This window comes from Leptidea sinapis, chromosome 5 (genome assembly GCF_905404315.1).
Source record: "Leptidea sinapis chromosome 5, ilLepSina1.1, whole genome shotgun sequence".
NCBI lineage: Eukaryota > Metazoa > Arthropoda > Insecta > Lepidoptera > Pieridae > Leptidea > Leptidea sinapis.
In genome coordinates, this window is record NC_066269.1 from 6460029 (window position 1) to 6472221 (window position 12193).

The following is a 12193-nucleotide window of genomic DNA, read 5'->3' on the forward strand; positions in this document are numbered from 1 at the left end:
CTATATCCAGATTAACTGTCAGGCCATCACTCTACCCTTGGATAGCCGCCGCCCATCTATCTATTAAGTTTACCGGAAGATCGCCCGCAGACTGGCCATTGCTAAAGCCATACTTTTGGTAGTTTATCAACTGGTGACCCTATATTTAGCGATCATATTAAAAAAATTGCATTAAAATTAAATTTAATGGACTACTTAGTGAACTTAACCTAGCTTATTAATTTAGTAGACAATGCACGGTGATAGCATTATTTAGAAGCTAATTGCGGGAAGCGGAAGTAAAAAGCGGAAATGTGAATACACAGACCTGTCTGCGCTTGCGCTCAACTAACGAAAGAGTCACGCGTTTAGCGGTAATGTATCCACACTTCATTTATTTATAGGAAACATGTTTAATTTTTTTTCTGTATTCTGCGTCTTGGCAATTTGTCTTTCAACAATGACCCAATGTGCTGACTGAATGACTGTATTTTGGTGTCGTATTTGGAAAGGCTTTTCTAGTGCTAAGCCTCTCTGTCATTGGTCGTGAATCTTGCTGCTAGTCCCTGAATACTGTGGCGCTTCAGCCTAGATGATTTAAGGCAGGACCCTGAAGTTGAGTAGCAAGATAGTTTCTGTGACAGATAACGGCAGTTTTCAATAACCTATCTATCCTTAGTTTAACTTATTAGAGGTAGACAGATCTATGCTTTTACGCTTACTTACATTTCAATAACCTATCGACATAAAGCATTGTTAATAATGTTGACTATAATGTTATTGGACATAATTATGGATACATAAGATCTTGTCTTTAAACGGTGACAGCTATGTATCCTTAACTAGAGATACGTTATTGAAAACGGCAGTAAGTCTACTCTGGTAGCTTCTACTGATAAATAATACTACTTAATAATTGTTCTATTTCTTGCATAGTAGTTCCCAATTTACTATCTGCGTCTATCAGTTTGTTGCCAATACCAATAAATTAAGTAGGTACCAAACTTATTATATATTTTGAACAAGAATCGAGTGCCAAGTGCTCTCCTACTGTATAAATAGATGAACTTAAATTCAGACTTCTTTAAGCTCTAAAAACGAGTTTTATATTATTTCGAGAAAGATCGATATCGATTCGTAATTAATGGCTTTATTTTCATATATATAAAGCGCCCCAAAAAAAAATTTGAATGCGGTTGTGGTTGACTCTTAATAATAATAATCATAATAAACAAATTTTGTTTCAAAGGACGGGATAAATGGTTACTACTTAGCTACCTTACATAATTTATACGTTTAGAAAGAGTCTCTCGCTGTTAGACAACTGATAAAAACAGGCCAGGAATATTGGTTTAGTGTGATTGTGATTGATTTTGACAATTTGTGTTAGTGTGCGTGAATTGCTCAAAATGGAGGTTAGCCCTAAACTCACTTTTTTTTAACGTTTTCACAGCTGTCATAGTCTATCTAGATGTATATAATCTTAGAATAATAACGCTTAGAACGTGAGTAAGCCCAAGCGAAATGAAGCAGTTTCAATGTGGTCTTTTATGACCACTTACGTTTCCCGCCGCGTCAGTATCATTCTATCAACCTCCAGAACAATCAGTGTGCGTAATTTAACTGAAAAATGACTTACTGTGCTGTGAAAAGATGTAACAAACCGTCTTATATTAAAAATTATGATAAGGAAATCACATGTCACACCTATATACTATTTCACAACTATTAATTTAACCTAATACATTCGTCAAAACAGCAAAATATTTTGTAAACAAAGCAGACGCCATTAAAAAAAATATGTTGCCAGCTATGAAAGTACTATGTACTCCGAGTTCCTCCGCTGGGATTGTTTTTTGAGTTTATGGGTAGATATTAGGAGGCTATAATGTATGACGCCACATGATGTTATAAGTATTCAAAAGATGTTAATAGAATAATGGAAATGGAATAGTCACTATAAATATTTCTTTTAAATGAGTGAATTTACCATATATTCGGAAGAACTTGAGCTTGTGAGAACATTAACGGCCGCTCTTTATAACCGACTTCGAATAAGAAGGAGGTTTTCAATTCATCGGTATGGCTTTGAAGTGAAACTTCTTTATCGACGCATTAGAGAAATTTTAAAGCAAATATAGCGGTTACGCGCCATTTTGTCCACGATAGCCGCCGCGCAAAGTTATGATTTCAACATTATGGATATCGTCCCCGAGGTTCACGAGGGTGCACAGAACGAATTTGGGATAATTTTTGAAATCCTAGATGGCCGCCGCGCAAAATTATGATTTCAACAATATGGATATTGTATCCGAGGATCTCGAGGGTGCAGAGAACGAATTTGGGACCATTTTTTGAATCGATACGGATGGGGCATACCACACATAACACAAATTATGTCCCGTTATTAGTCATAGTATTATATAGCCACATAAATCTTAACTCTGATTTTCTAATTTCAGATAGTCAGATTTTTGAGTACTTAAATGATTAAATTAAATAAAAAAACAGGTACACTATGAGGAGTAAGTAAGTAAGGATTGCCGGTTTTATTTCTGTGTCCATGTCTTGTTTGCAGTATCTTTGTTGTAACTGATATGAAAATGACGTACTAAAATATCTTATTTTTTAAGAATATCTATACATTCATATATTTTTGACATTATGTTTGCATGTTCTTTGTAATGAGTCATCTCGTGTCGATCCACACGCGCCACTCACCAAAGTGTTTTCAGATTTAAATTTTTTTGGACCTTTGTTTCAACGCTTTATTAAGGTCGGCAACGCTCTTGTGTTTCCTCGATTTAATGTTTAGAACTGATACTGGGATGCACCATATCAAAGATAAACGATACTTGTATTGAAGTAGTGTTCCACAGTATTTAAAAAAATATTGGTTAAGACATACCTGTTATAATAAATCACTGCATCTTGTAACAGATAATGATTTATCTTCTTAGGACAGCATTACATGGGTTACCCAATTTTTCGGGTAAAGTCCCTGTTTATTAACCGGCCACACTGGATGTCACTGTCCGCCATAGACGATGGCAGATGTCATCATGGCGGCTGATCGGATTTATATAAGTATTGCCCTGTGCTTCCCCGGGGTGTAAAAAGAATAGGTGAGTCCCAGGCCCAAGGGTGTCATAAGAGGCGACCACCACCTTGAGACGGCGCAGCTGGCCTTGTCTTTCCTTACGGAGACGCAGATATCTCGACCTAGCGATACGTCATATTTAACGTACCCCGGGTACAAAATTGAACATAATTTTTTGCTTCATACCAGGGTATGTGTGTGCGTTAGGGAGGATATCTGCTGTCGCCGTCTCGGCAATTTTGAGGGTAGGGACCTGTCTACTCTCTGAATCCGCGTAGATTTAGAGGACCGCGTCCGCATCGATGCGTGTGTCTACAGGTCCCATAGTGGTAAGGCAGAAATCGATCATCTCATGGGCTGCGTTCAAGCGGCAATTGACAATGTACTTGCACAGATCCCCTCCGCTGAAATCGTAGTTTTGGGTGATTTCAACGGGCAAAATACATGGCTTGAATCACGTATCACAGACTACGCAGGGCTATCTGTGCATAGTTTCGCATTGGCGTATGTACCAACCTACCTACCAATTGGTGGTTCAGTCACCAACGCGGCTTCCGGATGTGAACAGCCAGACGCCGTCCTATTGGATCTTCTGCTGACTACACATCCTGATAGTTACCAAGTCTCTGTCGACGCGTCGCTTGGAACGTCCGACCATTGCCTGGTCAAGAGTGTAGTGCCTATCCAACGCCCACGTCGCAGCCCGCCAGCGACCCGCCGCGTTTGGCACTACAAGTCAGCAGATTGGGATAGGATGCGTTCCTTTTTTGCATCCTACCCTTGGGGCAAGATTCGTTTCCCTTCGGATGATCCCAGAGCCTGCGCCATTGCTGTTCGGCGAGCTCTGATTTCGATGGACGTCAGGAAGTCGATCGGGCCGGATGGCACTTCTCCAATCGTGCTTAGAACGTGTGCCGAGTTGACACCGGTGCTAACGCGTTTATTCCAGCACTCTTATTCAAAAGGCGTAGTCCCTTACTCATCAGTCAGCCTTTGTCCATCCGATCCAAAAAACAACAGACAGTTCGGATCCGGCAAAGTACAGGTCAATTGCTATTACCTCCCTGCTCTCCAAAATCATGGACAGCATAATTAACCGCCAGCTCATGATATACCTAGAGGGTCACCGGTTGATCAACGACCGACAGTACGGCTTTCGCTCGTACGGCTGTCGGTCAACAGGTGATCTTCTGGTATACCTAACACATAGATGGGCGTCGGCTATTGAAAGCAAGGGGGAAGGCCTGGCAGTTAGCCTGCATATAGCAAAGGGTTTTTATCTTGTATGGTACAAGGCGCTCCTTTCAAAACCTCCATTTGGGCTTCCCGAGAGCTTATGCAAGTGGACCTCCAGCTTCCTCACTGGGCACAGCATACAGGTCGTTGTCGACGGATACTGCTCGAACCCGAAGCCCGTGAACGCTGGTGTGCCCTAAGGCTATGTGCTATCACCCACGCTGTTTCTTCTGCATATCAATGATATGTTGGATGCCTCCAACATACATTGCTATGCAGGCGACAGCACTTGGTATACCGTATACACGGGCCATGCAGGTCTCTCTCGGGAAATCGTCGACTAGTGCCGGGAGAAACTTGTGTCTTCTATCGAGTCCTCTCTTGAGAAGGTCGTGGAATGGGGAAAAATTGAACCTTGTCCAATCTAACCAACAGTGTTGTGGGTGGCGGTGATCACTTAACACCAGGTGACCGCTTGTTTGTCCTCCTATTCCATAAAAAAAGTGTGTGCGTGGGGCTATGTATTTACACGTTAACTGGCTTGTTTTGATGCTTCACTGTTATGAGTCCTTATTTTTTACTCGTCCGTGGGTAAACAATGCTTTTTTAGGCCATAAAGTATGTTCTTATATTACTGATCGTGGCTGTATAAATGACAGAAAAAGGTAGAGGAGTAGAAAAAAATATAACATCATTCATCAAAAGCAATACATCAATTTAATTTTCCAGTGATTAGTCGCAGCGCCACCTACCAAAAGGATATATAAATCATTTACACTTGTCATATTGGGTTTCTCTTCATCTTATGGGGAAAAAAAGTATTCCACATGTTTCAAAGAATAAATAGGTATTCATATTATTTTAATATTCACGCTTACGTCAACTCTAGGTATATTTTACAGTTAAATCTTACATAGATCAAAAAATCAGAATTCATGTGCTCTCTATATGATATACTAGGAGTAGTATGTTGAGTTGCGCATTATTTCAATAGCACTAAATAACAATTATATTAACACCCGTTTAATGCGACCTTAATAAATAAAAGCGACCATACCAAAAAATAAATTAAAATAGAAAACTGTTGATGATTAAGGCAATACGACAGAAGTACCTAAAAACTATTTTTAAGAATGCAACTATTTTATTTTACATTATTATTTATTTTGTAATATATTCGTTTCGTGTAATAAATTTGCTCAAACTATTATAGAAGAAAATTTTGATTTAATTTTCATAATGTAATAACTATGTTGTTAGGTTCAACACATTTATAAGACGTATTACTTACAAATAAAAGTTAAAAATATTTTAAATACAAATGTCTTCAGTATTGCGACATCTTTTTAAACCTGGTTAATCGCTGAACTAAATTTGAAGTTCCGGAACATTTCATGAGGATGACACGTGATTTTCATCGGTAGTATTATAACCACTATAATAATAATGTGCACCTGGTACCATGAGGCGGCATTCACGTCAGGATATAAAGTTAACACGTGCACGTTAACTTTTATCTACTATCTCTTCTTAACCCATGTGCACCTGGTACCAATAAAATTTATTCGCGAGATCACGTACTACGCTTATCTGAAGATTACTGTTCACACAGATGCAGACGTCGATTTTAACATACATAGATAATATTATAGAGTTATTTGCCTTCAAAATAAAATCATGATGATTCCGGTGCTTGGTGAACATGAAAAAAAAATCTTAAATTAAACTACACACGTTATTAATTTGCTTTTCTTAACATAAGGTTTTTCTGTTTATTATCTATTTATTTTCTAATTAGAAGTTGTGGGTATTTCTTGATATTTAATGTGATTCGTAACAATTTCGTCTATAGTTACTAATATTTGCAAGCAATTGTTTTATCAGAACAAAATAGGTCGATTTATTTAGTGTCCTTACTTGCAAGTGTGACAAAAGTTTAATGTCAATCTTTCGTAACTCATGTTATCACCTACGTAGCACATATTATGCCATTACAGAAAAGGTTCTATTTAAGATGAGAAATTTCAGCTGCTGATAACATTCAACTGAAAACTAGCAGAGATTCAGTAGTTCTCATTTTTGCTAAAAAATAAAAAAAGATGTACTTTGTAAGTAAATTGTTTTTATATAATAATTAAGAAAATAGTGCCGTTATAAATAAAGTCAAAACATTGGTTAAACACATATTTTGTAAAAATACAATAAGTATAACTACTTTTCAGAAACTGTTCGTCGTTTGCGTTCTTGTGGTTGTAGCGGCAGCTCAGGATCAAGCTCAAGAAAATAAAGTTGAAATAATTACCGAAAGGTCGTTTGTAAGAACTGATGGATATGACTTTGAGTAAGTATAAGCTGTCTTATTTGATAAATATAATATAATATTTACTTTCAAACGTATGCAGAAGAAACAATGTAGGATATAGCACATAGCCTCGGGGTACTCCAGCGTTAGCTATCCACTTGCAATAGCTCTCGGGAAGCCCAAATGATAGAAGTTTTGAGAGTAGCGTTTTCTACCTAACACGATCAAAAACCTTCGCTAAATCCAAACCAACTGCCAGAACTTCTCACTTGCTTTTGATAACCACCCATATATGTATTAGATATACTAGAAATTCGCCTAGTCAACCGAGCTTGTCAGAAGCCATACTGTTGGCCGTTGATCAATATCTTCATTGATTCTGGAAAGCAGGTAGGTAATAGCAATAGGCCTGTAGGGTAGCCGGATCCGAACTGTCTCCTTTTTTGGATCGGATCAACAACGGCTGACACCGTTAGCACCGGTCTCAACTCAAGGGCACACGTTCTAAGCACGATGGGGAAAATGCCAACCTGCCCACTCAACTTCTTTACGTCGAACTTTGTTACGTCCTTTGTTTGTCTTAAGTTAATTAATTGTGACGGAGCAATAACTACTATTCTAAAATATTCTAGTTTAAATTGAAGATTTCGTGCAACTCACCAGTACTTGAAATTAAAATATCATCTCGATCGGCAATGCAATAGCTGTGTTGTGCCTAAAAATGTTATGGGAAGACTATTTTAACTAACAACTGCAAATCTGTTTAAGCTGATACCGGATATCCTAAAAGTTAAAATTCAATTTACGTTAACGATTTCAAACAGAGTACTAAATCTGCCAGTGAGATCCGTGTTCGTTCGTTGCTTTCTCATAATTCTAGTTAACAAATATTTTTTAAATCAACAGCAACACTCTAATCAAACGAAATTTATTCAATTAGGTCAATTATTACACTTGTTAATGTCAATTGTTTTACTTAAGCCATTTATTTACCAGCACTTCTGAAAAGTTAAGCTTTACTATAAGAAATTGAAAGAAATACATTGACACTATTTTAAACCAAGCTTCATCATTCGATGCAACACAAACTGTTTTGTCCTTCTATCAGTTGCATTAAAATATATTTAGTCATGGTTTTAAAATTATTTACAACCAATTTAAATAGAATTCTAAAATTGTAAGAAGTTAAAATTTAAAAGCAATCAGGTTATCCTGTTCACGTTAAGCTGCTAACCAAAAGGCCAGAACAAATGAATAATGTTAATTTCAAAATAAATTGTTTAAAGTATTATTTCATTTATATAAAAATGCGGTACCTACTTATGTTAATCAAAATAAAATAAAAAAATGTTTACATTGAATTACAGATTTAAAACAAGTGATGGTACATCACGCAAGGAGCAAGCTGACCTGATAACTGTTGGTGATCACCAGGGTATTGGTGTCAGAGGTTCATACAGCTACACTGCACCTGATGGCCAACAATACGAAGTCACATTTGTAGCTAATGAAAAAGGCTTCCAACCACAAATAAAGATTGTTAATAGTTCTCAATAAACATTTTAAATGTATTAGTTGTCAATGTTTTACTGTCCTTTGTATACTCTTTACGTAATATTTCGGGAATAGCATAAAAACTATAATCATAGATTTAAGTGTTAGTTTGAATATTAAAATAATAGCTGTTTAATAATCGCATAAAATTTTAACACGGTACCGTATAAGTGGAAACTTTAAAGGAGGGAGCAGAGTAAAATAAATACATCAATATTTCGTTTAGAATGTTTTGCAAATAATTTGAGTTGTGTTACGACTCAGGATATATTGTCACTTTTAGGGGTAGATTACGTCTATAACCATTAGATGGTTCACGCTAGTCTTTCATTACAATAAAATGAATACAACTCCAATCACTATATTTGTTCAAAATCATCCATAACACCTGAAAATCAAGACACATTTAGGTGTTACCAATGTGGCCCACGTAAGAAGGGAACTGAGAGTGCCATTATCGCTGCACATGCATTTCATTCGAAATTTTTTAACACATATGCAAGGAAAAATTTATTATAATCATACAACAGCGAAAAGTGGTCACTTATATTTACAATACATGTATTTATCATAATAATTACGTCTTTTTTATTGTCTGTTATAGCTATTAGTATTAAAATACAAACTATGAAAATTTCAGCTGTTTAACAGTCTATTGGGTTTTCATTAGATTTTGATTTTTTTACGCCCAGATAAAGGGAAAGGCGTACTCCCCGGGATAACGACGAGAGGGAGGTGGTGAATGCTCATGCATACCAACGCTCAGATATATTTGCGTTGGTTATGTGGGACTCATGTAAAATCCTAAGTGCCTACCCACTAAACACAACCTGAGGTTGCCTTTGGGCAATGTGCCCTCGAAGCCTTCATCTGAGGCAACCATCTCTTGGGGAAGAGAGGCGCAAGCGGCTCTCCATGGACGCTTGGATTGCACAGAAGGTGCTATCTAATTGGGACATAGTGACACCAGAATGATTTTCACAAATGGTAGGTGTGGGAGTCAAGATGTATCTGGTACTTGCAATCCAAGTCAGACGAAAGTTTGATAGAGGAGTCCAGTGAAAATAAGTGTATGTAATCGTAACCTAAAAGAATAAAATCACGAAATAAAACATTTAAAAGCATTGTTATTATTTATTTCATATTCTTTGTTATTTGCCCATATGAATTCAAAAATATTTGTCATAAAATAAATGTTTATGGTCACCACACTACCATTCTTGTAGAACGACTAAAGCTTTTACGGGATATATTATGATCTACTTCATGTACACTCCATTCGATAAACATGAGTCAGAAATTGGTAGGTTGTGTGTGAGTGAAAACCATCTCCCCATGCACAACCGCAATATCAGAAATCAAGAAATGTGTTGTAGGCCTATAATGTGACATCTATGCTCCAAGTTTAGGACCCTTTATTAGATCGGCTCGGGAAGGCAAACGGGCAATTGGCTCATGAGATGAGGAGTGGTGAGGCAACCACCCATGGACATCCGCAATAACAGGTGTCAAGAGATGCGTTGCCAGCCTTTAAAGTATGCTCTTTTCTTAAAGGTCCCTAAGTCGTATCTGTTCGGGAAAACCGCCACCGGTAATTGATTCCACAAAGTGGCTGTATGAGGCAAGAAATTTCTTGCAAAAAGCGTGGTTGTGGAATGCCAGACGTCAACGTGATGCGTGAACTTCAATTGGCAGATGTTTTCACAAAGTTACTATGCGAGGCAAAAAGTTTCTTGACAAAGGTGCGGATAGTCTGACTTAACGTGCTAATATGTGCTTCAATCATTATCTGATAATCTATGCAAAGACACGCCATGTCTTAACGTTCTTTGGCTAAAGAATCAAACCAATCGCAGATAATTTGATCGTCGATGTAATAAGCCATTTTTTTATATGATCAAATGGAATAAGATCGACTTTGCGCATTGTATAGTTGCAGGCGGTAGCTTCAAAGTGATTGATGAAATTATTTGTTTATTTTAAGAAAAAATTGTTAATATCTGACAGAACCTATTTATCTTCACACATTTTCTCAAAGTATTGGTAAGTAGCGAACACAAGTTAGATCAGGTCAGTGATGCGAGAGAATGATGTTGAAAATAAAATTAAACGTGTTCTTTATAACGTCATTGCTTATAAGAAGAAAGAAAGAAAGAAAATTATTTTATTATTTTATTTAGAGCACACAGTCTAAAACACTAAAATAAAATTGACAAAAAATAAATACATTAAAACAATACTAAATATAAAATAAAAGCATCCATAATTGGACGTAGTTCCTCAAAAACGTTTCAAGCCACAAACATCACATTTTAAGGAATTCGTTTTAAAAGTTTTTTAAATATTAGTGTATTCCATACATGTGGGTTGGGCTACTAAATTATGATGTCACTCAAAGGGTGTAAGTAGGGCTGCCATTTTGTGTCAGTCCGTTAATATGTATCACGTGACCAGTTTTGTGTTCTTAACTCAATTTCGACATGATTGTGGTTTGGAACGTTTTTCTAGTAAAGGCATAAAAAGGCATTTATTTTCTCAAAATTGATTCCTTTAGAATTCTTTTTGATGTCATTTCTTATACTACTAGATACTACTACCGCTTCGGAAACAAATGGCGCTCTGAGAGAGAAGAAGCGGCGCAAGAAACTCTCCCAGCATTCTTTTTTTTGCGCTCTTTTCAATAAAAATATACAATATTGTACAGTCGCTATAAAATAATCACAATCTAGTCCCAGGCTGTCCGATCATTTAGATATTCAGCAGTGGAGTAATAGGATTTACGACAGAGCCATTTTTTTATAAAACATTTAAATTTATTTATAGATAATGCCTGAACAGTGGCTGGGACTTTATTGTAGAAGTGTATACATTTACCCTTAAAGCTATTATGTATCATATGAAGCCTACTAGAATTAGTTACAAGCAATCCCTTATTTCTAGTGTTATAATAATGAAAATCACTATTAAGAGCAAAAAGGCGACGATTTTTGTGAACATATATTGAATTTTCATAAATGTACTGACAATAAACAGTCATAATATTTATTTCTTTAAATTTTTCTTTGAGAGACTGTCTATAACCAAGCTGATATATAGTACGAATAGCTCTCTTTTGCAGTGCAAACACTATATCAATGTCAGCAGCATGACCCCATAGTAATATACCGTACGTCATGATGCTGTGAAAATAACTAAAGTACACTAATCTAGCGGTCGCAACATTCGTGTACTCTCTAGAGAATCTTTCTAACTGCATATGCCGCAGAGCTGAGTCTATCTGCTAGATGGGTAATATGTGGACCCCACTGAAGCTTTTAATCTAACGTGATACCCAAGAAGACCGTAGTGTCCACAAGTTCCAATCTCTGGTCATTTATAAGTACGTTGGTTCCTCCTCCTGGTACCTCCGCTGTGTGTGTCTCTTGCAACACCAGTACTTAGTCGCCCTTTAAGGTGGGCATAGTGTATAGTGTAAACCCCCTTTTTTAGTAGGGGTATACATGTTATTGACTTTGAAAGATTGCGCATCGAAGTCGATTCCTCAGTTTAGTTTAGTTCTTTTGTTTGAATGTTATCTTAACTTCGAAACTCTGAATGCTTTGGTACAAAAAGCAATGTCCAAAAGATTGGTCATTAACTTACACTTTAAGTAAACATAAAACATCTAACTATCTATATTTTACCCAGATATTACTTTTTTTTAACAAAAAAAAATGTGGAAGTGGGAGTTATTTTGCGGAAATCCATAATTATCCAAATTCGCCTGTATCGAGGCATCCTCAGGAGATGTTGATTCGCCAAACGCATCGTGTCGACTTGTTTGAAGAGAAATATTGGTAGAAGTTACATTCAAGAAAACTAAAAACATTTGGATATTTTTTATCACTCTTGAGTACGTCATAACTCGAAATTTTATGACATATTTTGACAAAAGAACTACTGGTTAGAAACAAAAGATTTTTCTATAACAATTGTTAACTATGTTTGTTTACGATACCGCTTTAGGAAATTTAAATGAAAAG

General features: G+C 36.6%; 1 protein-coding gene across 1 annotated transcript; it reads left to right on the forward strand.

Moving 5' to 3' along the window:
• The first annotated feature begins 1388 nt into the window (after window positions 1–1388).
• Window positions 1389–8174, forward strand: LOC126964718 (endocuticle structural glycoprotein SgAbd-5-like). Its single transcript, XM_050807995.1, has 3 exons — window positions 1389–1394; window positions 6538–6656; window positions 7985–8174. The coding sequence occupies exons 1-3, from the start codon at window positions 1389–1391 to the stop codon at window positions 8172–8174; spliced, it is 315 nt and encodes a 104-aa protein (XP_050663952.1).
• Window positions 8175–12193: the final 4019 nt, after the last annotated feature.

Coding starts and splice junctions, on each gene's coding strand:
- LOC126964718 (XM_050807995.1), top strand. Junction 6,657..7,984: donor ACTGATGGATATGACTTTGA/GTAAGTATAAGC, acceptor ATTGAATTACAG/ATTTAAAACAAGTGATGGTA.